Source organism: Lynx rufus, unplaced genomic scaffold (assembly GCF_022079265.1).
Source record: "Lynx rufus isolate CCGP_SWC_20201006 ecotype Redwood Valley unplaced genomic scaffold, mLynRuf1.p SCAF_5, whole genome shotgun sequence".
Lineage (NCBI taxonomy): Eukaryota > Metazoa > Chordata > Mammalia > Carnivora > Felidae > Lynx > Lynx rufus.
The window spans coordinates 92,631,263-92,658,004 of NW_025814867.1; the positions used below are offsets into that span (position 1 = coordinate 92,631,263).

The 26,742-nt window shown below is 45.2% G+C and overlaps 1 protein-coding gene across 1 annotated transcript in view; it reads left to right on the forward strand.

Moving 5' to 3' along the window:
* Positions 1-26,742, forward strand: part of FSTL1 (follistatin like 1) — a 51,791-nt gene that overhangs the window by 23,062 nt on the left and 1,987 nt on the right. The window contains exons 3-10 of the mRNA XM_047099653.1: positions 11,071-11,175; positions 13,394-13,523; positions 14,368-14,400; positions 15,721-15,851; positions 20,421-20,539; positions 21,896-22,008; positions 22,345-22,455; positions 24,820-24,896. Coding sequence (XP_046955609.1) covers positions 11,071-11,175; positions 13,394-13,523; positions 14,368-14,400; positions 15,721-15,851; positions 20,421-20,539; positions 21,896-22,008; positions 22,345-22,455; positions 24,820-24,896 — 819 coding nt within the window. The remainder of the gene's footprint in view (positions 1-11,070; positions 11,176-13,393; positions 13,524-14,367; positions 14,401-15,720; positions 15,852-20,420; positions 20,540-21,895; positions 22,009-22,344; positions 22,456-24,819; positions 24,897-26,742) is intronic.

Consider the following 26,742-nt stretch of genomic DNA (forward strand, 5'->3'; position numbering starts at 1 on the left):
TTTCCCCAAAAAACCTGATCCTAAAAGGGGGCAGCCCCAGGAGAGGAATTGGCCCAGGGGGCTTTGTGACCCTGCCGTAGGGCCTTAGGGTTGTGTGTCTCAGTCACCCTTTGATACTTTTAACAAAGGTCGCTTGAGTGGCACAGGGCACTATGCCAGGACCAAGCCTTGTCCTCTAAGGGTTTAGCTGGGAAGCCAAACTCTGCATAATCAATTAAATTTTCTAAAAAGTGATCAAGATGAGTTCAGAGATGGATGGAGCAATTCATACCAGTCAAGAGGGAAAGGTCACCGAGGATGGAGTTGTGGAACTTGAGCTGAGCTTTGAAGGACAGGAAGAATTTGTGTAATTCAGACAATCAATCAGCCTTCCCAGATGGTGACATTATTTTTTTAGCTGGTCTTGTGGGACATTCTCTGCCCATTTGAAGGTTAAAGAAGCATCTGATAATCCCTCATGGTGCTGACATTTTCAAAGGGTAATGAGTTTTCATTTCAAAATGTAGGACCTCAGGTGCCCTGTACCCTTCAGTTTGGCCTGCCGCTGCTACCTGCTGTACTCACAGATAACCTCCTAAAGCTTCCTGTAGCCAGAGGACTTTAGAAGTGAGGGTTACTGGAGGTGAGGAGGTCAAGGATCTTGAGCCCACATAAACAATGAAATCACCCAGGAGACAGGAAGAAGACTGAGTCACTGCCAAAGTTAATGTGGCAGTGTTAAATGCGGCCAAGTAGATTTCAGTAGCCATCTGAATCAATGCCAGGTCATGCGGACCACCTTGGGGAATAGTGGGTTAACTGTCAGTTTTAGGGGGAGCCACATGCAGACTGGGATAATGGAAAGGAGCTGCAGATGTGGGGACTGTTCTCCGGCTTGAGGAAGGAACCCACATTCTCTGCACACTGGATTCCTTCTCTAGTATGTGGTATCGGGAACTACCCAGAGTCTACCTAAATTCAGTAGAGCCCAGGGAAAAAGGGATGGAGAGGAGAACTTGTAGCTCTTAGCCTATATCCATACCTCTTTTGCTTTCTACCAAAGCAGGAATAAATCCTACATTCCACTCAGAAGTTCAAAGAATGTGAATCCTGTTTGGTTCAGTGCTTGGAGAACCTTGGGGAGGTGGAGAGTTGGCTTGGGACGGAGCGTCGGGAATGCTTGGGGATGTGCAGGGATGTTGATCCAGATGTGGTTAGCCACTGCAGGGGACACTTCCAAAACCAGTTCTCTCGGAGCTCTCCCATAGCTGCCCTGGTGCTGTCTCCCCTCTTACTGGAGGGTATTGGGATTTAGGTGTGGGGGTGTTTTTTTAACTTTTAATCAACCATTTGCCTTGAACTACATGTGGAAATAATTAGAGCATGGATGCTGAGTAAATGTGAGCCCTGGCAGTCCCAGACATACTTCAGTGACAGGTTCTTGGCAGGAATGAAGAATTGTGAATCTCATGTGAATTTCCTTTAGCCATTCTCTCCCTTTTCTTCTTGCAAGGCAAACACAGATAGAATAAAAATGTCATTTAATGGCATTCAAAGGGAGAAGAGGGTTCCAAGCAGTTAACCAAGAGTGAAATCAGGCCACTCAATTGGGGTCCCATTACTACTCCTCTGATTTCCTCTGTCATGACCCAGGAGAGAATGAAAAGGCATTGCTTACAAAAATTCTTTAATTCCTCCACTCAGACCAACTTTAATTGGTCAACTTTAATTCCTCCACTCAGACCAAACAAAGACCTTGAAACACTCTCAGGAGACTATCCATAACCAGTCTCTAGTTTGGGTGTCTAGGTTAACTTCCTTGAGAGATTAAAGTTTGATACTCAGGAACATCTGAAATGGCAAATTTCTGTGATTTCTAGTTAAGAGAATCTTAACAGTTTAAGGGACATGGGCATCATCTACAATTCTTTCCTTTTATAGATGGGGAAACTGAGGCCCCTTTCTCGGGTATCTTGCCCTAAGTCACGCAGTGTTGGAAGCAGAGAGACATGTGTCCAGGGCCTCTCTCCAGGTTCCTGTATCAGTTCTCGTTACATAGGACCTCACTGCCTCTGTCTGGTCTGGCCTCTGGTTCAGGTTTCCACAGAGGTTTAAAGGTTGTGTTGTGTTGTGTTTTTTGCTGTCTCATTCCAACATTTGCCAAATCATTTCTCATACAATGGCATTCATCACCTGTTTCATCACCATCCGGCCCTCTAGATGTCCTGATTTTGCTTCCAGTTTTCTGAATGTGCTTGCTTTGCTTTCTTGGCTGCTTTGCCCTCAGAGCCCTCGTAACAGTTGTGCAGGCTGCTCGCTGCATGGGGAGGTGAAGGGGGCTGAAGTCCAACCTGCACTGATTACTGAGCCCTGTAGCCTGGTCTGGGATCGTATCTGCCCAGAGGGGAAGGCACCTTCTCTGGCTTGCAGAGAGCCCCCATGTGGGCTGCTAGCAACCTGTTCTTCCTGCTTCTTGGCCACCCTCAGCCCTCCATTTCCACCCTTTCTTCCTGAGCTCATGTGTTCTCTTGGCCCTGTTTCTTACTCCTACATGGATCATGACCAGATGTGCTTCTCTAATCCTTTATTTTCAACTGTCAGTGGGATGTTTTACTGTTGCCTTAGACTTAAAGTCCATGACTAACTCATCATCACTGACCCCTTCCCCGCTCAGCCTCTGCCTGGTCTCCATCTCTGGCAGACACACTAGCAAACTTCCAGACCCTCAAAGCCAATGATCTTGGTTCTCTGGTTTCTCACCTTCCTCTCTCCTATCTGGTATGTGGCCAGACCTCACTGTTCTTTAGGACTTTCTCCTGAATTCCCTCCTTTCTCTGTATCTATGCCACCACCATACACGAGACTTTCATCATCCCCGGCACTTGCTACCTTGTTTCCTTGTGCCCCCAAATTCTTCCTCACCCACTTCTCCCCATGTACCACTGCTGAACTGGTCTTAAGACCCTCCTGCTCAAAAACCTACAGTTTTCCTATCCAGATCCTACCACTTTTTAGGGCTCACTTGAGTCCCCCTCTCATCCATGAAGCTCCATCTCCTAGATTCAACCTCCTTTACTCAAGGCTGTGCTGACCTGCATTTCTGAGTTTCATCACCCTGATGAGTTTAGAAACTCCTATGAAGGTAGAGGCCGTGTCCTGTCCTCCTTCAGGGTTTATTGCATGGAGCTTGCATCACCCTGGTCACAGGCTGTTATCCTTCTTGTGTTTTCACAGGCATTTATCAAATAGGCTTTCTAATAGATTTTAGTTACTTGCCCTGGCCTTTACTGAAGAAGACTGAAGGACTATCCGTACCACCTACATTATCCTTTAAAGTGGTCAAGTCTTGGGGTGCCTGGGTGGCTCAGTTGGTTAAGTGTCCAACTGTGATTTTGGCTCAGGTCATGATCTCACAGTTTGTGAATTGGAGCCCCACATCGGCCTCTGTGCTGACAGTGCAGAGTCTGCTTCAGATTCTCTGTCCCTCCCCAACCCCGATCTCTGCCCCTTCCCCGTGCATGTGCACACATGCACACGTGCTCTCTCCGTCTCTCTCCCTCTCAAAAATAACATTAAAAAAACTTTTTTTAAATAAATAAATAGGGGAACCTGGGTGGCTCAGTTGGTTAAGCATCCAACTTTGGCTCAAGTTGTGATCTCACCATTCATGGGTTGGAGCCCCATGTTGTGCTCCGTGCTGACAGCTCAGAGCCTGGAGCCTGCTTCGGATTCTGTGTCTCCCTCTCTCTCTCTCTGCCCCTCCCCTGCTCATACTTCCATCTCTCAAAAATAAATAAATGTTAAAACTAAAAAAAATAAAGTGGACAAATCTTAAAGGCAGATGGTTGGAGGATGGAAAATGAATACCATGATCAAACCTATCAGACTAATTCAGGGCAAAAAGTGGTTTGGCTTGAAAGGTCTCACCAAGGAATTCTAAAGACACTGAAGTGTTCAATTGTAGAACTAGGGGCCTTACAAAAAGACAGGATATCTTGGGAGCTCCCAGGGATCACTCAGAACTGTAGACAGATGCTGGGGAGCCTGGTATACCCTGTCTGTCAGGGTGGAGTCCCTGGGTGTGCCTAAGTTGGAGAGACAGCATGGCGCTCCCCTGGGACACTCCAGCACATCACTGTGGCCCATGCTCTGAATGCATGAGACCAGAAGTGCCTTCCTGGGGTGCTGGAGGCAGAGGCTCCTCACTGCCTACGGGGATGAATCCTCAGATCTGGTAGACCCATGTGAGATTTTTCTCAGTCCTGTGTGAACGGGCTTAACATATTTCTAACTCATGTTTATTAAATGCTGCTATTCTTCTACTATGACTAGACAAGGCCATTACAGCAGACTTAACTCACCCTTATGTAGAAACCATCACCTTGTTTGCCATGCTGGGGCTGGGCTGCCTCAAGAAAGGTCTATGTATAGGAGTGGGTGGCATTCCAGAGATAGTGAATATGCAGCTGGGAAAGTGACAGGGCTCCCCTAGGAAGATGGCAGTCTAGATCCTTCCCTTTGACAAGGCAAACACGTAGAGAGTGTGACAGCATCTGTAAGATAATAAAGACAGTGGTTAAGGTAAACAGACTTGTCCCATTTGAAATTTGAAAGTAGTAATTTCCAGACACAAAATACATTATCACGTAATGAGAAGAAAATGTCAAGAACATGTTATCCCATAAGCTGTGATAGAAGCTAAACATAGGAATTAATACAAGGGAGAATTAGGTAATTTTTTTTTAATGTTTATTTTTGAGAGACAGAAAATGGGGGAGGGGCAGAGAGAGGGGGAGACAGAGGATCTGAAGCAGGCTCTGTGTTGACACCAGTGAGCCCCATGTGGGGCTCAAACTCACCAACTGTGAGACCATGACCTGAGCCGAAATCAGACAACTGACTGAGCCACCCAAGTGCCCCAGAATTAGGTAATTCTTAAATGACAGGTCCATAATTGTTTTGTTTTTTTTTTATCTTAAAGCTAATACTCTTGGGGAGATGCATCCCTTATTTTGATGTCATAAAGACCAGCCACTCCTTCCCCCAGACATCCTGACATCCTGGCCACTGACATTGACACTAACTTGAGCAAATCGCCAGTAAAATTTAATGTAAAAAACATTTACTGTGGATTTTCTCAGGCAGGGCACTGTGGTGAGTGTGTCAGAAGCCAAAATGTGCAGACACTTGGAGTTCAATTGAGATAAGTTATACATGTATAAAATATTAAAGAGGGCTCCAGTAGACTAAAAGCCCCAAAGCCTTCTTGTTTATGAAGAACATAATAGGGTTGATGGAGAGTCAGATTTACCGTGAGCTAATCAAGCTTTAGTTTCAGACATTACACACAAGGCCCCTTCCCAAGGCCCTGTGCCCAATTTTACAGTCATAATCATGTGTTCTTTTTCTCATGGTGGCTGTCTCAAATTGTTTGAGCTTACCAGGCTCCTCAGAACCTGGATCTGGCTGTGTTGCATTAACCTTGAGGTGAGGGCCTGGTTGTGAGCACAAATACACGAGGCACACCGTTCCTGCAGATGCAGAGGCCTCTGCCACGTGCATCAGAACAGCTGCTAGAAATTGCTACTCCTTTCAGCTCTTTCCTTAGAATATGTGGGATGCAGCAACATGTTCCTTTTCAGAGAAAAAGAATTGGAGAGACTTGAACAGGGTCACGTGGTGCTCCAGCTAGATTTCAAGGTCCTGAAGAGGTTTGGCTTTCTCAAGCTCTCCAGCCTGTACTACTGGGTTCCATTCCAGAACACCGGCTAGGAGCAGCCAACGTCCCACCCTGTGCCCCACCCAGGCCTCCTCCTGCTCTCCCCAGTTCTGTGAATTCCTTTGTCCCAAGCTCCATGGTGCTCAGCGTATCTGAGGGGCCCTGGTGTTCCTGTGAAGTTTCCATGACTAATTCTGGCAAAGCAAGGAGAGCCTTTCTCACGTCAACAAAGCCGCTCTGTCACAAAATAGTGGCAAGTGGAGCCAAAATTCCACCTTGGCATAAGTAGGACTGTTTTTTTTTGTTTTTGTTTTTTTTAAAGAAAGTTGGGAAGGAAGAAAAGGATTGGGGGTACACAGCTGACCCAGTTCACTTTAGTGAAATAATGATATATTAAGCTGACAGTTTTATGGTTTTGCTTACAAGCTTCCTCCCTTGCCAAAGCACAGTGTTCTTCCAGAAAATGATTTTTACTTTAGAAGACTTTTTTTCTTTAAATATTCAAAGTGTAGTTTATGTTCAGCCTTAATGCTAGTCGGCCCAGAGTCTCAGGCACACCATCACCTCTACTGGTGGTTTTGCAAATAACTTGCTTTGCTCTTTGTTTGCAAAGGATCTTTTTAAATTGCAAAACTAATTGATTTTTTTAGACCTTGGATCCATGACAATATCTTTTCTAGCTTTGATTTGTAATGAGGCAAAGTGGTTTGTGGAAAGAGGGCTGGAATTAGGGCCTGGACACCTAGGCCAGGACCCAGCTCTGCAACTGTGAGGTCTTGGACCAGTCACATGTAGCCCTGAGCCTCAGTTTCTTCTTCATCATTGGATGTTAAGTCTGGCAGTGTCTTAAGAGCTAACCCCTGCCTGCCTATCCTAAAGAGTTTTGAGAATCAAAAATGATAGTAAAAATTACAGATGAATCAAACTTGCTGTGCAAGTATCAAGTATCATTATTACCACGCAATGACTGACAGTTGCTCAGGGAGGAAGTTTTTCCCCAGTAAAAGTTAGCAATGTTCCCAGGCCATCTTTTACCAAGGGGAGTTTGCATTATGAACAAAGCATGACTGGCGACGCATAATGAAAATAGCACAGCAGCAGGTCAGGAAGATGAGGCAGAAAGTCAAAGCTAGAAACCCAATGTTTCTCCATTGGAAGCAAGTATACAGTTGACTTTTATCAACATGTCAGTGTTCACACCCTCAGAACATGCCCCCTGACCCCATTCAGTCAATCACGTTTTCATAAGTACACTCAGACTTAGAGATTCATACATTGTGACCTCACACTCCTAGAGCATATCCATATGACAGTTTGGTTGTCTATACATAGATGAAATTCTAATACAGGCTTGGGACCTCATTCTTAAAAGAACTGCATTGTGCTGTGCAGCCTCTACCTATGCTAGCCCTTGTAGCTGTCCCCTCTGTCCATACCTTATTCCCTTGACTGTTCCCTCCCTGCGAGGGAATATCGAGGCTTCTGATTCAGGCTGACCTGTCTTCCAGTCCTGACTCAGTCTCTCCCTCATCATGTGGCCTCTGTATGTCACCGAGCTTTTCTGAATCTGTTAGATAGGAGTAAAACTATGGAAACTTGTACTGATGTTGTGAGGACAGAGATATCTGTGAAGAGCCTCACTCAGTTGTAGGTGCTCTAATTAATATTAGCATTGGACCCTAGGTCCTTGTCACCCCCACTAGTTCACTTTCACCTGGCGGGTTCCCTTGCCTCCAGCCTCCATCCAGGCTGCCCTGCACTTTAGTTAAAATTTCTGAGTTGGAAGGGACCAGACACAAATTAATATTCCAAAGCACCACCTTCACCATGTCACCTGCTGCCCTGCCTCTTTTCTGCCTTACTCACCACACCCCTGCCCACCAGACAGCCATTGATTTCCCTGTTCCATGAGCGTGTTTACGCCATGTGCATGTTCTTGCAAGATGTTCTCCACTCAGCAGAGGGGTAAGACCATCTACCATGCTCAGGAACTTTCTGGGAGCCCCAGGGTTGCTCCTGACCGCCCATTCCCCGAGAAAGGGCTTGGATAAGGGCTTTCAATGCCACACAGAGGCCACCTCTAGGTAGAAAATTTTCATTGTTTTTTTCTGCATTATAGCACACCTGTGAATGGTAAGAACTGGGGAAGATTGGGAGCTTTGGGTAGGACACTCTTTCCCAAGTCGGCAAAAATTTGGTTTTCTGTACCGCTGCCTGTGCCTGTGGGGTGCTTGCCTCACCCCGCTGTCCCACCTCCTGCTCCACATCTCCTGGGCTGGGAGGGTAGAACTGCAGGAGCCAAGGCTGCATCTCTGCATTGCGGCTTTGAGTTCTCCAAGACAAAGAGAGAGATTGCCACCTATTGACAGATGTGCCACCTGCAAAGAGGAATGCTTGTGTGACTGGCGCTGCCCCCTTTCTCTTTGGTCTCAAACGGGAAGGAATCTGGGTTTTTTCCATTCACTCAGTCCTTGTGCTCTCAGTAGTATCGTTTCTGGGTAACAGAGGCTGGGTGGGGACCTGACCACCAAGGTGGTATCGGGCACTCCATGAAGAAATTGAGAATCAGTGACAACGGCAGCTTTCAGCTGTACAGCAGGCAGTTCATCTCCTTTAATGCCCACACACCCCTCGCAGGGATTAGTGTTCCCATTTCACACATGAGGAAACTGAGGTTTAAAGAAAGTACATTGCCCACGGCCATGGCAAATAAGGAGTAGAGGCGGGATGTGGGAGCTCAAATCCAGCTCTCTAGCTACTCTTAAGCACTTTCTCATATTTGCTAATTATGTAAATCACCTTCCTGTCCTAATCTCTTTAAACCTTTAATTTTCTGGATATGAAAGTAAATCAAATATAAAGGAGCTGCTTTCCCTTTGGTTGGGTAGAATCCTAGCACTATCATTTTCTAGTTATTTAACCTCAAAGGCTTAAGTTCCATCATTGGTAAAATGGGGAGAGTTATGATGTCTAACTTGTGGTATTATCATAGGGCTTACATAAGATAACATAGAATCAAAATCACTTAGAATGCCAGGTATTTATAACTGGGAACTTAATCACCTGTTGTCTAGATCCAGGTTGGAATACTGGCTCCTCTCATTTTTAGCATTAGGACCTTTGGGCAAGTTACTTGACCTTCCTGATCTTCAGTTTCCTCATCTATAAAATGAGGTTAATAATATACATTTCCTTGCAATGTTGTTCGTACAGTAAGATGAAATCATAAGTGAAACATTTTGCAAATTTTAATTGTACTATTCAAATATTAGATTTTACGTTTTAAATAAGAGTGTTTCTTCAAATGATTTTTGAGAACTATTGACTTGGTTTGAATTCAACCTGGAAGTCAAAGCTTTACTCTTTAATACTCACTAAAAACAACAACATAAGATAAAAGGAACTCTCTACATGCCACGGGCTACTGTGCAGGAAGCTCTCTGCTTGCTTTTCAGTTTATGATGCCCTTCCAAATATACTATTTCATCTTCACGAGGCAGGGCTGGTATTTACCCCTATTTTACAGATGAGGAAACTGAGGTTCAAAGAATTAAAGTGGCTATGGACAGACATATAGCTAAGTGGTAAAGGTCTGCTGGTGGAGCTGTATACTGGTGTGTTGTTTGAGTGTAGATGTATGTCTGAGCATGCCTTTTTAGGAATGTATTTGTGGTATCTCTTGGTTCGAGTGTTGTTTCATGAGGGGGAGAGAACAAGGTAGTCTTATCTGAGATTTTGTTACACTGGTCAGCAGCAGCCTTTTCCTCTTCCTTTTTAGAGCTGCTTTCCCTTCCCAGGCACAGTTATGAGCGCCCTGATCAGAGAATATATGCTTGATTTTTATCTCCACACCCAGTTTAGGAAACAACAGCTATCCAGTCATCCCAGCCTTTTGGGGATTACTTCCTCTTTTTTTTTTCCCCTGCCTGCCAGCTTTATTGAATTTTCCTTAGCAACACCCCCAAAAAAGAATGGGTTTAGCAACAGCATATGAACCAATGAAATGTGAGCATGGCAAGAGTTTCTCGACCAATGGGATCCCTGCATGACAGGCAAGATGGCTCAGCAGAGAAAATAATACCCTGGAGTTTGCAAAGCAGCCTCCAGGTGGCAGCAGACTAGCTGTATTGGGTGCAGTCCTCAGCTTTCAGCATCTACTTTGTTTTTTGTTTTCTTTGACCTATTCTTAGATATGAAACATTTACGGACTACAAGAATTTTAGTATTACAAGCTTTGTGTGTGTGAGTTCTCTGGATGACATGGTAGACATGGTCTGAGGGGTGGGATCTGAGGTTCCATCTCTGCCTTTACTGACCCCGCCACAGCTCTTGTCATTTTTGTTGGTTTTGTCACAGCTAGTGCTACCCCAGTGGGTGGGAGCCCGGAGGCCTTTCGTGACTGCCTGCTCAGCAGTCAGACAGAGGCTGGAAGAATCACATTCTCCTTTGTTCAACCACCACTGCTGCTGGCCTGTGTGACAAATGAGGTGGGGCTGCCTTTTAGCCACTAATTAACGTGAGGGAAGGAATGTGTCACTGACAGATTAGTGTCTACATACGCTCTCCTTTTCAGTGGCATAGACTGGGACTGTTCCCTGCCTGTAGGTTCTGCTGAGCAGGAATGACTGACCTTAAGTGGTTTGAGGATGGTTTGGCACTCTTGGTCTTGAAGCCAGAGGCAGACGTGGACAGGGTCTGAACAAGACCATACTGAATAATAGCAAAGGCATGTTTCTGATGGTTTAGTTATCCTTTTGCCTTTTGAAATGATATTACCTTTAATATCACTCACTACTCAGTGAGATTTTGGTCCTTCAGATATCCATATTTCTCTCCATGTTTCTATTTCTCCCTGGCTTACTCTTCTCATTCTTTAGGAATTAGTCAAGGCAGCCTATCTTCAGAAAGTCTCATTTGGGTCTTGCCCTCCTTTCCTTCTCTGGCTGCTGGTGTTCCTGTTGCTGCACTTCTCTGTTGCTTGCTAAATGTCTCTTGATTTGTGAGTTTCCTCAGAGAGTCATGGAGCTTCTTGAGGACAGAGTCTGTGCCTGTATAGCTATATACTGTAGTGTTGACGTTTAAGGACTGTTTGATGACCATTTTTAAAAGAAAGGAAACACATAAGAAAGAGTCTCTTGCTCTTTAAGAAACAATCTGAGGGACTCAGAGGTAGCTGGGCCTGAGCTGGAGCAGTGCCAGCAAGTCTGGTGCTGGCTGTTGGGGACAGTTTCTAGCAATTTCAGAACTCTTCAGTAACCATGAGCTGCAACTCCAGACCAAGACCTGAGACTGAAAGATAATCGCCACCAGTGGCTTATGCCATGAAGCCCTCATCTCAGTGACCTGGTTTCCGTTATGATTTTGTGTTTTAGGAAGAACTAAGAAGCAAATCCAAGATCTGTGCCAATGTGTTTTGTGGAGCTGGCCGGGAATGTGCAGTCACAGAGAAGGGAGAGCCCACCTGCCTCTGCATTGAGGTAAGTTCTGAGGCCAGGAGCCAGAGGGCAATAGCCAAGGCCAATATAGCTACCTTGCTGGAGCTGCTAGTCAGCAGAGCAGTGCCAACCATGTCATCATCTTTATAAAAGCCTACCTTGGGGCGCCTGGGTGGCTCAGTCGGTTGAGCGTCCGACTTCAGCTCAGGTCACGATCTCGCGGTCCGTGGGTTCGAGCCCCGCATCGGGCTCTGGGCTGATGGCTTCCGATTCTGTGTCTCCCTCTCTCTCTGCCCCTCCCCCATTCATGCTCTGTCTCTCTCTGTCTCAAAAATAAATAAAACGTTAAAAAAAAAATTAAAAAAAAAAAGCCTACCTTGTCTATATGAAAGACAAGGGATTTTCATCCCAGACATTAAAAACAATCTGTAAATGCAGGGATATTTTTTCTTTTTTTAAAAAATGTTTAGTTTTATAAGAATTTTAAGTTACAAATTTAACAATTGCTTTATAGATGTCAAACAATACAGGTATTTGTATAAACATAAAATTAATAATCTTCCCCATAACCCTCAAATCCAATTAGTCTGAGATGACCAGTGTTAGTGGTTTATATAAGTTTCTCCACTTTTTTTTTCTGTGCTACTATACACATACAGGGTTGCCCCCTATTTTATACAAAAATGGAGTCATAATAAATATTTTGTAATAGAATCATATTCATGTAATAATTTTCCCATAGGTGGACATTTAGGTTGTTTCATGGATCATTCACCACTGCAAAAAATAACATCCTTGTGAAAATATCCTTATGTACTGCTGCCTTTATTTCTAGAAGATTGATTCCCACTAGGGCTTGCCAAGTCAAAGGATATGCAAGTTTTTAGAAAAATACTAGATGAAATGAAGACTTTACAAGGTTGTGGGTTGTTTTTTTTTAATGAAGTTTAAAAAGCAGTGTGAGCTTTCGAGAAATACTTCTTTTGTAACCAGGATTCTGACAAGTTCTCCCTCTTCAGCAAACATAAATACCCTGGATATGTGTCCTTCCTTCTCCTTTCTACCATGCCAACACAAGCCTAGGAATATATCTGTCTTTCTGCAAATAAATACACCCGCTTTAGTCCCCAGGTGAAGAATCCTGATTCATTGTCCCCGAAAGGAAGTCTCCCCAGCTCAGACACCTGAAAAACAGTTCCATTGGGAACCCTAGGTGGACCTCACTAGAGGAGTGCCTGGCCACTGTGTGGTAGCACGAGCCTGTACTTAGAGTTAGGAGACCTAGTACCTAGTCTTGCTTTGACCACATGTATTTCTGTGATTTTGAGCAAATTAGTTGCCACTGGATGCTGTGAAGGCAAGGGACCATGTTTGTCCAGCATGTAGGATACTTAGTAAGAACTCAGTAATAAATACTAGTTAAATGATATTTGTCTTCCTGGGCTTTGGTATTCTCCTCTAAAGTTGGAGAGGTGGGGCTACCTTCCAGCTCCAGTGTTCTGTGTTTCTTCTCACTACATCTACTCTTTCTTGCTTTCGTGCCTTTATTAGGGCTGAGCTGAACTGGCTTCCTCCTTCCCCCCCTTTCAAAAACCACACAAAAAACTAAAGACACTGAGCTTGCCTGTGACCATGGCCCTTTAAATAGCCAAAGTAAAACTGGGTTGCCAGGTGAACTTTACTCCATTTCCTTGTCCATAATGATTCTCTGTGGTACTTCACAAAGACCCAGGCATCCCCACCCTAGCCTCATAAGAGGCATTGTGAGATCGGGAGAAAAACAAAATGGCTCTGAAATACTATACAAAGCAAGAAAGCAAAGATCTTTCTAGTTAAACCCCAGAAGAACTGAAGAATTCGTGTGTGTGTGTGTGTGTGTGTGTGTGTGTGTGTGTGTGTTTGCCTGCCTTTCGATTTGCACATTCCCCACTCTCAGCTTTGGCTCTTTTGTGTCATAGAACGTTGGCATTTTAAGGGATCTTAGAGCATCCAGAGACATTGAGTGACTTTCTCCAAAGTGACAGAGAATCCAAATTTCTGACTTCCAATAAAATGCCCTCCGTGCTAACTTGATAGGGTCAGGACGGTCTATTTCTTCACTGAAGAGAAGAGATGACCCGAAGCCAGGATCAACACGGGGCCATGCAGGGCTACAAAGACCCTAGACCCTAGTAGGGAGGCTCCCCACAGGATACACGTGTGGATGCATGTGTGTGCTGGTGCCCCGACTGCACAGACCTCCTCCTCGGGTCTGTTTCAGCAATGCAAACCTCACAAGAGGCCTGTGTGCGGCAGCAATGGCAAGACCTACCTCAACCACTGTGAGTTACATCGAGACGCCTGCCTCACTGGATCCAAAATCCAGGTTGATTATGATGGACACTGCAAAGGTAAGAAGTGCCTCCCAACTCCAGCCAGAGGAGCCAGAGGACAGAGCAGTGTGGCCTGGTTGCCCAGAGTCCTCTCCACTTGACCACAGCACCCGATGCCACAGGGACCACCCAGCTACTTGGAGAGGCAGCCTGTTGGCGCTCATGAGCCTACTGGGTTTGCACTGGATAGCCCAGGCCTCTGCCCAGGGTTTCCTGCGTCAGCCTCCCAAGGGGGGTTCCAGTACTTTCTGCAGTAGATAGGGGACCATGTCAATAGTCAATAATAATAAGGAAGTGTTTACATGAATTCTATACCTTTTTAAAAAGTAGGTGAATTTCACTTTTTAAATTTGGGCACCTCTCAGCCCTGCTATATATATTTCCTCTATTTTGCACTCAAACCACTGCCATTCAGATAAGATTGGAGGGGGTCTCAACCTCCTTGCTAATTAGATACCAGTTCCTTACCAAACAGCAGCCCTACTCAGCCCCTCTCAGCCTTGAACTGCCCTGGAGAAACAAGCTGTTTCCTATGTGTGGGTCTCCACTCCATTTCCCTCTCTATAATAATTCCATATGAATTCTCAAAGTCCCAGCAACGCAACCCTACCCTGCAAACCTAATAGGAGGAGGTATGAGACTACAGGGCAACTCAGTGGCCTAAAAATGTGAAACAAAGCAGGGAAGAAAAGATCCCCATTCATAGGCCCTGGAAGAAGGAAAGGAGACAGGAACCCAGGACCAAATGATGAAAATGTTGCAAGTGGCCCCTGTAGTGTGGGATGATTTTAAACCTAGCAAAACACAGACATGTTCTTTTGTCTTCATTCTGCATTATGCATTTTCTCCTTTTGTCTTGCAGAGAAGAAATCTGTAAGTCCATCTGCCAGCCCAGGTGAGTGTCTATTTTTCCTACAGTGTGCATTTTAGGGAGGAAATTCTTTTCATGAAGGAATTTTGTGTTTCACATTCCCTGCTGAAGCCCATAAGATCTGTGTGTTAGAACTTGTGAGCCAGAACTGGTCATTCCTCAACACAGCTCAGAAAAGCTGTAAAACTGCATTTTTTTGTGCTTGACATTTGAAGCAGCTGGTTAGGTTGGAATGTTGGCTGTGTTGTCCATTTTTGCTAAGTAGTGATTGCATTAAAAGGACAGGAAAGCCACTGAGTCTTTCTTTCAATGATCTGTAAGACATGCTGATGTCACAGGACTAACAGAATCAGAAGGCACAACTTGTTTGAAAGGGGATCATTGGAAATGCAAGTAGGACTTTTTCTATGATTTTCTATGAATAAAAATTAAAATTTCACTGTTACAGTTACAGAAGATTTAGCATATACTTTTCTTCAGATCTTTGCAATAATCTTGTGAGGTAGACCTTATTGTAATGACCTCATAGGTGAGGAAATTGATGCTCAGAGAGGTTAAGTGAATTTCCTGAATTACACAGCTTAGAAGTGGCAGAGTGGGGAAAATTGCCCAGATTTACATTCCTCTGGCTCAGGGCCCTTTTCACATCCCAACATGTGTTGTCTTCCAGAAATTTCCTTTTGTCAAGGCTTTCCTTTCTCTTTTACCTCATCTACCCAACTCTCAGTCCCACCTGTTATTGCCATGTGTCTTAGAACAGCTGTCCAGAGCAGGGTTTCAGCATGGCCCTTTCTTGACCTTGTGTTCTGTGGTTTAGAACAAAGGATAATGCAGACAGTGTAAAATTTTAAGTGGGAGAAAGATTTGATAGACCCAGTTGGTAAAAGGAAAAGGCTATAGAGAGAGAATTTAAAATCTTGTGGCATAAAAAATTGTCATGTGCTCCTTCATTCACTTATTATTTCAGCTCATCTTTGAGCCAAGAGAGCTATTTATTGATTGATTGATTTTTCCCCCTCAGCTTCCTTAGTTAATGAAAATAGTCCTTTATTTTTCCGCTCTGCGTTTTTCTCACCTAAGCAACATAGTTTCTCTGTTTCAATATTCTCAATTCGTATAAATTTTTTAGAAACATAAGCTTGAATCCTTGCTTAGATACTTTCTAATTGTGTACCCTGGGTTGACTCCTGTAAAATGTGTGTGATAATCTCGTGTCCCTGGAGTACTGTAAAAATTCATTGAGATGCCACATGCAGAGCCCCAGGCACTGAACCTCCCATGCAGTGGATGCTGGGTGACATTGGGGTCTCACTGCTCAGCTGACCTCACTCCCTTTTCCTGCAGTTGTTTGCTATCAGTCCAACCGGGATGAGCTCCGGCGTCGCATCATCCAGTGGCTGGAAGCAGAGATCATTCCAGATGGCTGGTTCTCTAAAGGCAGCAACTACAGCGAAATCCTAGACAAGTACTTTAAGGTAATCCAGAATTGGGGTCAAAGACTCTTCAGCTCCAGGGGCACCTGGGTGGCTCAGTCGGTTAAGCATCTGACTCTTGATTTCAGCTCAGGTCATGACCTTGTGGTTTTATGAGTTTGAGCCTCATATTGGCTCTGCTCTGACAGAGTAGAGCCTGCTTGAGATTCTCCCTCTCTCTCTGCCCCTCCCCTGCTCGCAATCTCTCTGTCTCAAAAATAAATAATAAAATAAAATAAATAAAATAAAATAAAAAGACTCTTCAGCCCCAAAGAGATACTTCCTCTCCCATCACCAGATCACATCTCCCCATTATTCCATGAAGCTGTGACAGTTGCTTTCTGGCCTGCTTGATCAGTGGGATTCCAGCAGTAGAGCCCTTGGGATCTAATGTACATGTATGTGGCCAGGTTCTATCCCCCTACCCTGTATGTATCCCCCTACCCTTTACCTTATAGAGCTGGCTGTTGATACAGTATACCTTTTGATCTCACCTATACCTAAGCCACTTCAGCCTCTTTCCCACCTGGTCTGACATTTCTCTAAATCATTAACTTGACTGTCCCTGGCCTGTAGAGTGCTTCATCATCTAGGAAGAGTCAATGGACTGGCATTTCATGGTTCCAGGATTCTTCACTAACCTAAATATTGCTTGTCCCATTATTTAGTTTAAGAGACAGGTTGTTCCAATTGGAGATAGGAGAGATTCTGCTTTGAAAAAGATTGGAAATAGTATTTAGCAATGAGTGGAGCTCCCATGGCATGGATATTTCTCAGAGAGCTTGAGACAGTTGTTGGAAGAATCAGTGAAGGGTGCTCTTGCAGCTGATTGACAAGAACACAGATACACACATACATACATCACACCCAGAGATAAAAATACAAGCAGAAGCATGCACACACACACACACACACACACACACATCCCACATACAGAGATGCACACCCCAGACAGAGACACAGCTACTCACAGACACACATTCAGATACCCACATTCCCACATAAGCAAAAAGCTCCCTTTACTTACAGACAGACGTCTCTGGGTGGATGCCCTCAGATGCTCATCTGCAGATGTACATGTTCCTAGGTGCCTCCAGGGCCTGCCATCTCAAGCCCTAACTGCCTGCATTCAGGAGCAACCCCAGGCACATGAAGGATTTCTTGGCGGCTCTGTGTCAACACCAGCCTAGTCTGTGGATTCCTCTTTCTCACTAACATTAATGGACCCTACAGATAGAGAAATACTGAATGTTTGGTCATTTCAGACTTTGCTTGTGTTCCTGTCTTTAGAGAGCTCTCTCTCCTGTGGCAGAAGGTATGTCTCTCTGGGTTCCAAGTGTTTGAAGAAACAAGCTCCCTTGGCTCTTGTTCATGTGGACAAAAAAGCACAGCCCTTCTCAGTCTATCCTCTATGTCAACCCCCCAACATTACAGGGCCCTTGGGGCAAGGGTGGTTCCTCATCTACACAGAAAAGCGTTATAGTACTGAGCCAAGAGAGTCACACAGGAGCAGAAAGAAACTTGAAGAAATTGATTTTTCAGAAGCTGAGTGAGCAGCACCTGCCAGGTCATTGTATACAGTGACTTTGCCATGGCCATTAAGGCCCAGGAGGCCACTGGTTCCAAGGGGCCCCTTGGGACCTTGTAATCATTCTTACTGGCCTCTTGGTGGCACCCTGCTTCAGGCATCAGTGACACCTGCTATTAGTTTGATTCTCAAGTGCTTGGGCCCCACACCCCCCTTGACACCTGTCCACCTGTCCTGGCAGTAACTTCTCTAACAGGCCCCTATGTGAGACCCCTTGAGAAAGTGGCTTTCCTCTAGGGCATTCTCACTCCCGACCAATAAAGCTTCATCATGACTGACACAACGCTCGCTTCTCCCAGACACTCTGGGAGTGTCTTCTAAGAAAACAGGGATTTTACTATCTATTTTTTGATGATTATCGGAGTCCTGTGTGGTGCAGTCTTCAAAGAGAGACTCCTTCCCTCTAGGCAAACAGCTGTCTCTTGGTGAGAGATCTGATATCTCACAGAAACTGTTTCTGAACCAGTGAACTGCCCTCTAACCCAGCTGGCATTCCTTATGTCAAAATTAGTTGAAAAGAAAATCTAATCAGAATTTGGATAAGATGAAAACCAGACTCTCACTTCACCTAGTAATTCATTAATGATTTCTTAAGTGATAGTGTAGCAGAATGAAGAGGGCAGGCAGGTGGAGAGAGCCTTTCATGGCCATGTCATACACACACCCCCTCTCGGTGGTGGACTCCTGGTGGCCAGAGTCAGAATTGGAGCCAGACTTCTTATCTCCTTGACTCTGGTATCATGTTCCCCATGTCACCACAGATGCTGTGTGTGAGTGAGTGTCTGGCCTAGCTCATCCTCTGAACAGTCTCCAAACTTGCAGTAAGCCCCAAGCATGCATTTCGTATCACATATCTTCCCGCCTTTCTACAACCCTACAGTTACATAGAAGAAAAGGGTGCTACATCACATACAGAGCTGGGAATTGCAGGCATACAGAGGTACTATGCCTTTTGTAAGTGGTTAGCTGAATAGAGGCTGAGTGAATTAGGTTGGTTCATGGTCCAAGATCAAAACCCCTTAAGTATGCCCCCCCCCCCTCCCCAGGCAGCCAGGCTGTTTCTGGGGTGGGTACCAGACCTCTTTTCCTATGGATTCCACATACAGCGCTGGCCTGGGGAGGCCTGGCTGGGCCCTTGTGAGATGAGCGTGCACACAGGCTGGCCCTCCCCTCGGCTTCAGGCCTGGATCGAGACCTGAGTGAACTGTGTGCACTCAGCACTGCCTTTTGGGAGCTGGCTGGGCTGTAGCCACCAGGTTCCTGGTGCCCCCAGGCACTGCCTGGCACTGGGTCTGCAGCCATGGCTGCATGGCTCCTCTTCAGACTCTCACTCTCAACAAGCTGTGATGGTGTTGGGGTGTGTGAGGGCTGCTCCTGTCTGTCCAGCACTTGCAACGTTTGTATTCAAGAAAGTCCTGTACTGCTAAGAATGACTCCTGCCCAAGCTTATTTCATTTCTCTCCATTAATTAATCAAGACTTCACAAGGTGAAGGGCAGTTTCCTCAGGGGGAACATCTGAGACCTGTTCCTAGAAAATTTGTCAAGAATGATAAAAAGGTACTAAGCAGGGGCTGACATAGTTGTTTTGTACATGCCTGTCATTATGTATATCATGGAAAGATTTACAACCTTATAGCAGAGTACATGTGACACATGACAGGCATGGGAGGAGAGTCCCTTCTACCGGGAAGCCTGGACAGACTTTTCTTCAGAATCCCTTATATCATCTGGTGAGCCACCTTCAACGTAACATGGGAATGCTGATAATTTCCCAGGGCAGCAGTCTGAGGCAGCCTATGGAAAGAATTTTTTCTAAAAACATTTTTCCTCCATTGGAACTATCTAGGAGGGCAGCAACATCCAACTTAGAATTTGATGGAAGCTTGAAATCGACACCCTCTTCCAGCAGCTAGGGCCTGGGCATTTTGAATGGTCCCAAATGGCTATGGTCTAGGTTTAGCACCTTGCCAAGAGGGGATAATGCCTGAGCTCACTATACCCTCACCTTGTGCTCGTGGGATGTCAGGTAGGTCATGAGGACAGCCTGTGCTCGGTAAGCCGAGGACCCCTACACATGTCTGCGGTGGGGCCCAGAGCAGAGGGGTGGAGGGCTTTGTACCACCTCTGCCTGCAGGTTATCAATTTGGGGCCTTTGCTTGCGACTTCTCACTGCTGTGCTTGGTTAGGGGCACCAGTGTGAATGTGAAGCATGACAGCAAGCCAGGGAAATAAGCAGCAAGAAGTGGTCATGTGACTCCCAGCGTGAGCTCTGAGGGGTGCCTGCATTGTTGTTCCCAAGTAGCTTGTTAGAAATATATATCCAGGGGCACCTGGGTGGCTCAGTCAGTTAAGCATCTGATTCTTGATTTCATCTCAGGTCATGATCTCATGGTTCATGAGATCAAGGCCCAGGTTGGGCTCTGTGTTGACAGCATAGAGCCTGCTTGGGATTCTCTCCCTGCCTCTCTGCCCTTTCCCCGCTCGTGTGTGCATGTGCTCACACTCTCTCCCTGTGTCTCAAAATAAATAAATAAGCTTAAAAAAAAGAAAAAAGAAATAGACATCCTGGGCTCTGCCACAGAATCTGATTCATAATGTTCATCAAGGTTTGAGAACAGGGTATGGTGGCTGGCTTGAACCCAGATGTTAAAGAGGAGAATGTCTGCAGGACGGTGTCAAGGATGAGGCTGCAGGGGGTTCTCCAGCACCCCAGGTGCCTGGGTAACACAGGTCTGTGTTCCCACTGCCCTTCTGAGCAGGGTGTGGGTTTGAAAGGCCCCCAGTGGCCTCTGCCTACACACTTTCAGTCTCTCATCTTGGGGTGCTGGTACCTTCTCTGGGGGCCCCAAGTCTTCAAGCCTTTGTTGCAGTAGGTGTGAGGCCAAGGCAGGGTTGGAATGGGTCAAGAGCCAAAGATGGGTCAAGCTGAGAGGGAGACAGATCTACAAAATGTTCCTGAAAGTGCTCTTTATCCCCTTTCCAGAACGTTGATAATGGTGACTCTCGCTTGGACTCCAGTGAGTTACTGAAATTTGTGGAGCAGAATGAAACTGCCATCAACATCACTACCTATGCCGACCAGGAGAACAACAAGCTGCTTAGGTGAGTGCAGTTGAGGGGTCAGGGAGGGACCCATGAGGGGAGGGCTGGATAGGATAGGGGATTTGAACCCCTTCCTACCTGCAGAGGGGCCACCAGTGCCAGTGAGAAGTAAAAAGCAAAACAGGAATTCTGTCCTGGTCTATTTTGTGAACGTTATGAACTAATATATTGAGCACCACTGGTATCTGATCAAATAGTTGTTGTTTTGCCAGAACTTACAAGGAATAGAAGAATGTAATTTTAAAGTAAATTATCAAGGTCACATCAGAGCAAATGTGTTTCTGAGTGTCATGATAATGTTTTAATGGTTAATTTTTGGAAGGAATTATATCACTGTGTTATTCAACTATAAGTCTAAAATAGCTTTAGTTCTGACTTTTAAGATAGTTGGTGCTATTTCATATAGAGAACCCTAACTGTCACAAATGTAAGCATGTCTCTGTCCTTTTCTGATATTATTCCAGAGCAAATATTAATAAAAATTAACCCCTAAGAAACTTCTGCTGTGGCTCCAGTACATCAACAAGAATTAAAAATAGGAATAGCACCTCTTTTGTTCAGAAGAAATATAAGGCATGAAGCCCAGATTCTAGAATGATTCTCCCTTAGTAATATGCCATGGCCTTAGAATATAGTATCTGAAAATCCTTCATATTTTGATAACTTGAAATTAGATAATATTTTATTTTAAAGATCAATGTTTGATCTTCATAACATTCCAGTTAAGGAGGGCTCCCTGTCCTCATTTTACAGATGAGAAAACAGGCTCAGAAAAGTTGAAGAACTAGCTCAAGGCCATTTGGGTAATAAGTGATTGAACCAAGGCTCACATCCAAGCCAAGGGGAGAGTGAGGGAACTAGGATTCCATTAAACTTTTCTAAACATTTCTCTTTCTAGATAGTGATAGTGATAATGCCTGCTTGAACTCCATAGTCTTTCAGATCCCATATTCCATTCCTATCATCTATTTGTCTCCCTTCTGTTTTGATTTTCCTAGTTTGGTTGACTTGACCAGTACCATGGGGAAAGGGAATTGCTCACAGAAGGTGCACAGGTAGTGAAAACATATGCCAATCAAAGTGAACACAACCATTCAGGAAACTTTAGTCTTCTTGGAAGAACATTTGAACAATGTAAATGATCTGACATCAAGTATAACCAAGTAAAGTCTGGATGCTCACAGGAGTCAGGTTGGATGATAGTTGTGGGAAGGCATGTAGAAAGTTCCTCAGTTAGCAGTTGTCTCCTTGGCCTCCTCTGGAGGCCCCACATGTATGTGATCCCAATGCTTAGGTCCTTTCTGCGGGAGTGAAATCAGGCTCTTACTGACACATTTCTCCTGTGTTTTGTTTCAGAGGACTCTGTGTTGATGCTCTCATTGAACTGTCTGACGAAAATGCTGACTGGAAACTCAGCTTCCAAGAGTTCCTCAAGTGCCTCAACCCGACCTTCAATCCTCCAGAGAGGAGTATGCTTAACCAAGAAATATGTGGAGTTGAAGGGAATGAGGGCATTTGGCAGGGGACGGGGGGAGGGGCAAGATAGAATTGATGGAACTTTCCAGAGCTTGCTAAGAAAATTCCCTTTCACAATTCCAGACTGGGCCCCGGCCCATCAACTCTGTGCTGAGGTTAGGATCCAACAATCTTTGGATCAGTGGCATCATTTACTCAGATATGGTGCCTCTGAAGGTTAAGCAGAAGCAGGTCTTGTCTGGGAAAAGGGTAAGGTGCACAGATGATGGCCAAGATGTCTTGTTCCACTCTCACCCTAAACTATTGCCCCTTATTTCTTGTCCCAACAGAGTGTGCCCTGGAGGATGAGACATATGCAGATGGAGCAGAGACCGAGGTGGACTGTAACCGTTGTGTCTGTGCCTGTGGAAACTGGGTCTGCACAGCCATGACCTGTGATGGTGAGCTGTGCCCCAGGCAGAAAGAAGGGACGGCAGGGAGAGGGCTTCCTTTGTGAACTCACCATGAGAGAAGTCAGGGTGGGGATGATGGAGAAGAGGGCAGTGGCCAGGAGCAAGGAAACTGGGGAGCAAGTGACAGACTCCAACCTGTAACGTTGGAGCACCCAGTGGGCAGCACTGGGCAAAGCACTTAGGCCAGACGCATTACGTTTGCAAATCACTCCAGAGGCTTGGCATAAGAGAGGTTTAAGATGCAGGGCAAGATCAAATGTTGATGTGAGATTGGAATCATCATAACAATAATGAAAGGAAATATTTAGTGAGAACTATGTGCCAGGCACTCCACTAAGCACTCTACATATTAACCCACTTGATCCTTATGACAGCTTGGGAAATCTTATATGTAAAAGACTTAGGTGGTTTGAAAACAAAATGACTCCTGCTTGCCACCTATATCCAGCAGAGAAAGGAAAAATGTTCATAGACCCTCTTTGAATTAACAGAATTGGATAACGCCTAAAAAAAGAAAGTTGAGACATGGTTAGGGTGGATTAGAGAGATAGAGGTGTCAGAGAGTTTGGGGGACCAGTGCAGAAACCAAATGGCCCCAAGTCTGGGGGCCATCTGAGCCAAAGATCAAAAGAAACTCTTGAATCAAAGCCAGGTTATAGGGAAAAAACAGGCATAATTCGGAGTAGAGGAAAGACAGAAAAGGGTGAGATCAGGTCTAGAATAGAGAGTTACATTGGGTTTGAGAAGAAAAGTCAGTAGGAACCAAGCCCCAATCTGGAACCACCAGATGGGATGAACTTAAAATTATACCTTAAAGAAACTGAGACAAGAAAGAACGGGATGGTCTTAGGATCATGTTCAGGAAGGTCAGGTAAGATGGAAACTGGGAGACAGAGGTCAAGGACCCAGAAGATGTTTTTCTAGATAAGAAGCTTACAAATGGAACTCAATTGTACCAGGGGATCCCTAGTCTTTTACTGCCCAGGACCAAGTCTCTTCTCAAAGTGGGAAGGCAGGAAGCCAACACAATTCCAGAGACAAATGGAAGAGTAGGAAGAGGCTGTTTAGAGACAGAAATCCTGGAAATTTCTGGAAGTCAAAACTAAGGGTATCCAGACCAAGCACACAGCAGCTACTGAAGCCAAGAGAGAACATTTCAAAATACTACCCCAGCCTGCCTCCATCAGGAAGCATCTTACATTCACCTTCCCCAAACCCCCTGCAGTAGCTCCCCACATCTAACTGCTCCTGGCCTGGCTTTGTAAAGGTAGCCATCCATTTCTAAGACAGGCAATTGTTAAACATCTGCCTTATGGAATAAGCCTGATCACCTGGATAATAAGCCCCATCACATGCATCAGTCAAAACCCAAATGATCACCTCCATGGGACAATGCCCACTTCCACAGCCACACTGGACAGCTCGTCCTCCCTCTCTGGATGGCCAGGTTTAGAGCCCTGTGGGTATAAAGAGCACCACAGATGGTGGTGCCCCAAGGTGAGCATGTCTTCGTGTGTGGGCCACGGAGCTGAGAGGACATTGTAGAGGCAGCACTCCAAAGTCAGTACCTGAACTTTAGTCTGGTCTTAGATCAGAAATCTCAATGGGGCAAAGAAAAAGTGACATCAGGATATAAAGCCAGGTAGAGCCACAGCTGAGGGAAACTGCTGTGATTAATGCCAAACTCAAGAAGGCATGGCGGAGCAGTGTTTCCTGACGGCAAACACTATACTTGGTAAATGTACAGAGTCTATCCCAAACCTACTGAATCAAACCCACAAAAGAGCAGCTTGGGAACCTCCACTTTTAAGAAATATTCTATGGTTTTTTTTTTTAATCACCATGTAAGTTTGGGAAACACTGCTAGATATAGTGGCTATCAACCCTGCCTGCACATTGCAATCACCTAGAAACTTTACAAAATCCTGGTGCCCAACAACAATTAAATCAGAGTCTAAAAGTGGAATTTAAACACGTGTATTTTGAAAAGTTCTCCATGTGAATGGTTGAGAATCCCTAGCCCAGAGGAACGTCCTGAGTCAAGACCCAGATATTCCCCATAGATTTTACGGCAGGGCCAGTGCCTGGCATGGATATACGTGCTGGAGCAGTCGGAGACACCAGGAACAGAGGCCGGGGTGGGGGGTGGAAGAGATTGCTTGGTTCACAGTGTTACTTTGGAGGTGTCAGTTGAACTGGGACACTTCATATTCAGAGATATGCAGGCAGTTCCCCTCTCCTTCCATAGATTAAATGGGAGATGAAATTGAGAGCCTAAAAGGTAGATACTGGTAGGATCCCTAACTAGCTTCTATCAGTGAGCACTGCCCTGAGCTTTGGTTCTTCTTCCAGGAAAGAATCAGAAGGGGGCCCAGGCCCAGACAGAGGAGGAGATGACCAGATATGTCCAGGAGCTCCAGAAGCACCAGGTGAGTTGCAGACTCCATGCTGGCTCAGGTATTGCTGCTGCCACTAAGCCCTTCTGCCATTCAGATATCGCCTAATGCTCCAGATGTCCAAGGAGCCACTCTGTTCCATACAATAGGTCCTGAATGATAAACCTATGCTATCAAACCATGATACAGACAGTTCCCTAATGGAGTCCTGTGTGGTCCAGCAGGTCCCAACAGATGTAGGTTACAACTTGGTAAATTGCTTTAGAAGCAAGAATTAGCCAGGTGGTGATTTGCAAATATGTTGGAAGTGGTTTGCAAATGAGCATGGTCTATGGAAGTGTTACTGCTTCCTGTCACGACCAGTGCCCGGACCTGAAGACTGTGAGCTCCTTGAGGGCAACAAGCAGGAAATAAGTGAATGTGGACCACAATAAAAGATATTTCAGTTAAATGCCAAGCTGGTTAGAAAACAGCCTGGGATTTTCAAAACCGAGAGAACTTAGAGTTTCCTGGAGACTTGAGAAGATAATAAATAAGAATTCTGTTCAGGTTCTGTGTCATCAAATTGAAGATCTTCTTGGGGAAAAGGGTCTTGGCAGAATAGCGATTCACTGACATAGATGGTAAAGGCCTGGAGAGAAAACACGGATGTGCTCGACTCTTGGGCCTGTCTTGCCCCTGATTTACCATGTAGTTAACAAAGGACATTGTGCCTCAGATCACCTGTCTGTACACTGGGTCTGTTATACAAGCCTTCTCTCTGACTTAAGTTTTGAGAGAATCTAACAGTCACAAGAGCTGCTAAACTATTGAGATGAAATATTTGATTTCAAAATAATTATTAATATTAATAATGCTCAAAAATAAAATTGCTCATATTTATTGATGGTTTTTATATGCATTTTGTCATTATTGTCACTCATAATATAGAAACCTCATGTCAGTTTTGTTTTGTTTTTTAATTTATTTATTTTGAGAGAGAGACAGAGAGCGTGAGTAGAGGAGGGGCAGAGACACAGAATCCAGAGCAGACTCCAGGCTCTGAGCTGTTAGCACAGAGCCCAATGTGGGGCTCGAACCCACAAGCCACGAGATCATGACCTGAGTCGAAGTCGGATGCTTAACTGACTGAGCCACCCAGGCACTCCCCTCATGTCAGTTTTTTAAGCAGAAGCTCCCAGCCTTTTGTTTTTCCATATTTCATCAGTCTTGAGTCTCCAGATGAGTGCAACCACATAAAAGAAGAAAAAAAAAACTTAATAGGAATTCCTTCCCTCTGGGGTGGGGAAATGATCAGAGTAGACAGTGAGGAGTGCATTATAATAGCTAACATTTTTACATGTCTGTTTTATGTGAGTTCCCTCAGAAAGAAGACGCTAAGGCAAGGACTTGAGTACAAATAGTTTATTTGGGAAGCAATCCTAGGAGACACTAGACAGGGAGCTGGGAAGCCAGCCCAGGAAGGGAAGGAAGCAATAAAGAGCGTCTACCAAGGCATGTTACCACTGTGGGCGTGTGGAGCTTAGTCCTATTGTGGATCTCTGGGAACAGAGTTCCCATTCCTGAGGGGGAAGGGAGAAGGCACGTTCCTACACAAACTCTCATCAGCCATTGGCAAGGGCTGCCACCAGCGACATGAATTCCCTGGCATTTCTGGCCTGCCAACATGTGTGGGCAGAGCAGGCTCCAGCAGCCAGAGAAAGCCTCAGGCAGAGAGGTGCAGGTGCTGGCAGTAAGAAGCCGTACCCCTGTACTGAACTGCTAAAGGCAAGGGGCTATGGATGGAGAACCAACCGTGTCTGCTAGATGCCAGGCACTGTTGTTTTTTATTTCCTAATTAGTTTTTTTATTGAGATCTAATTTATATACCATAAAATTC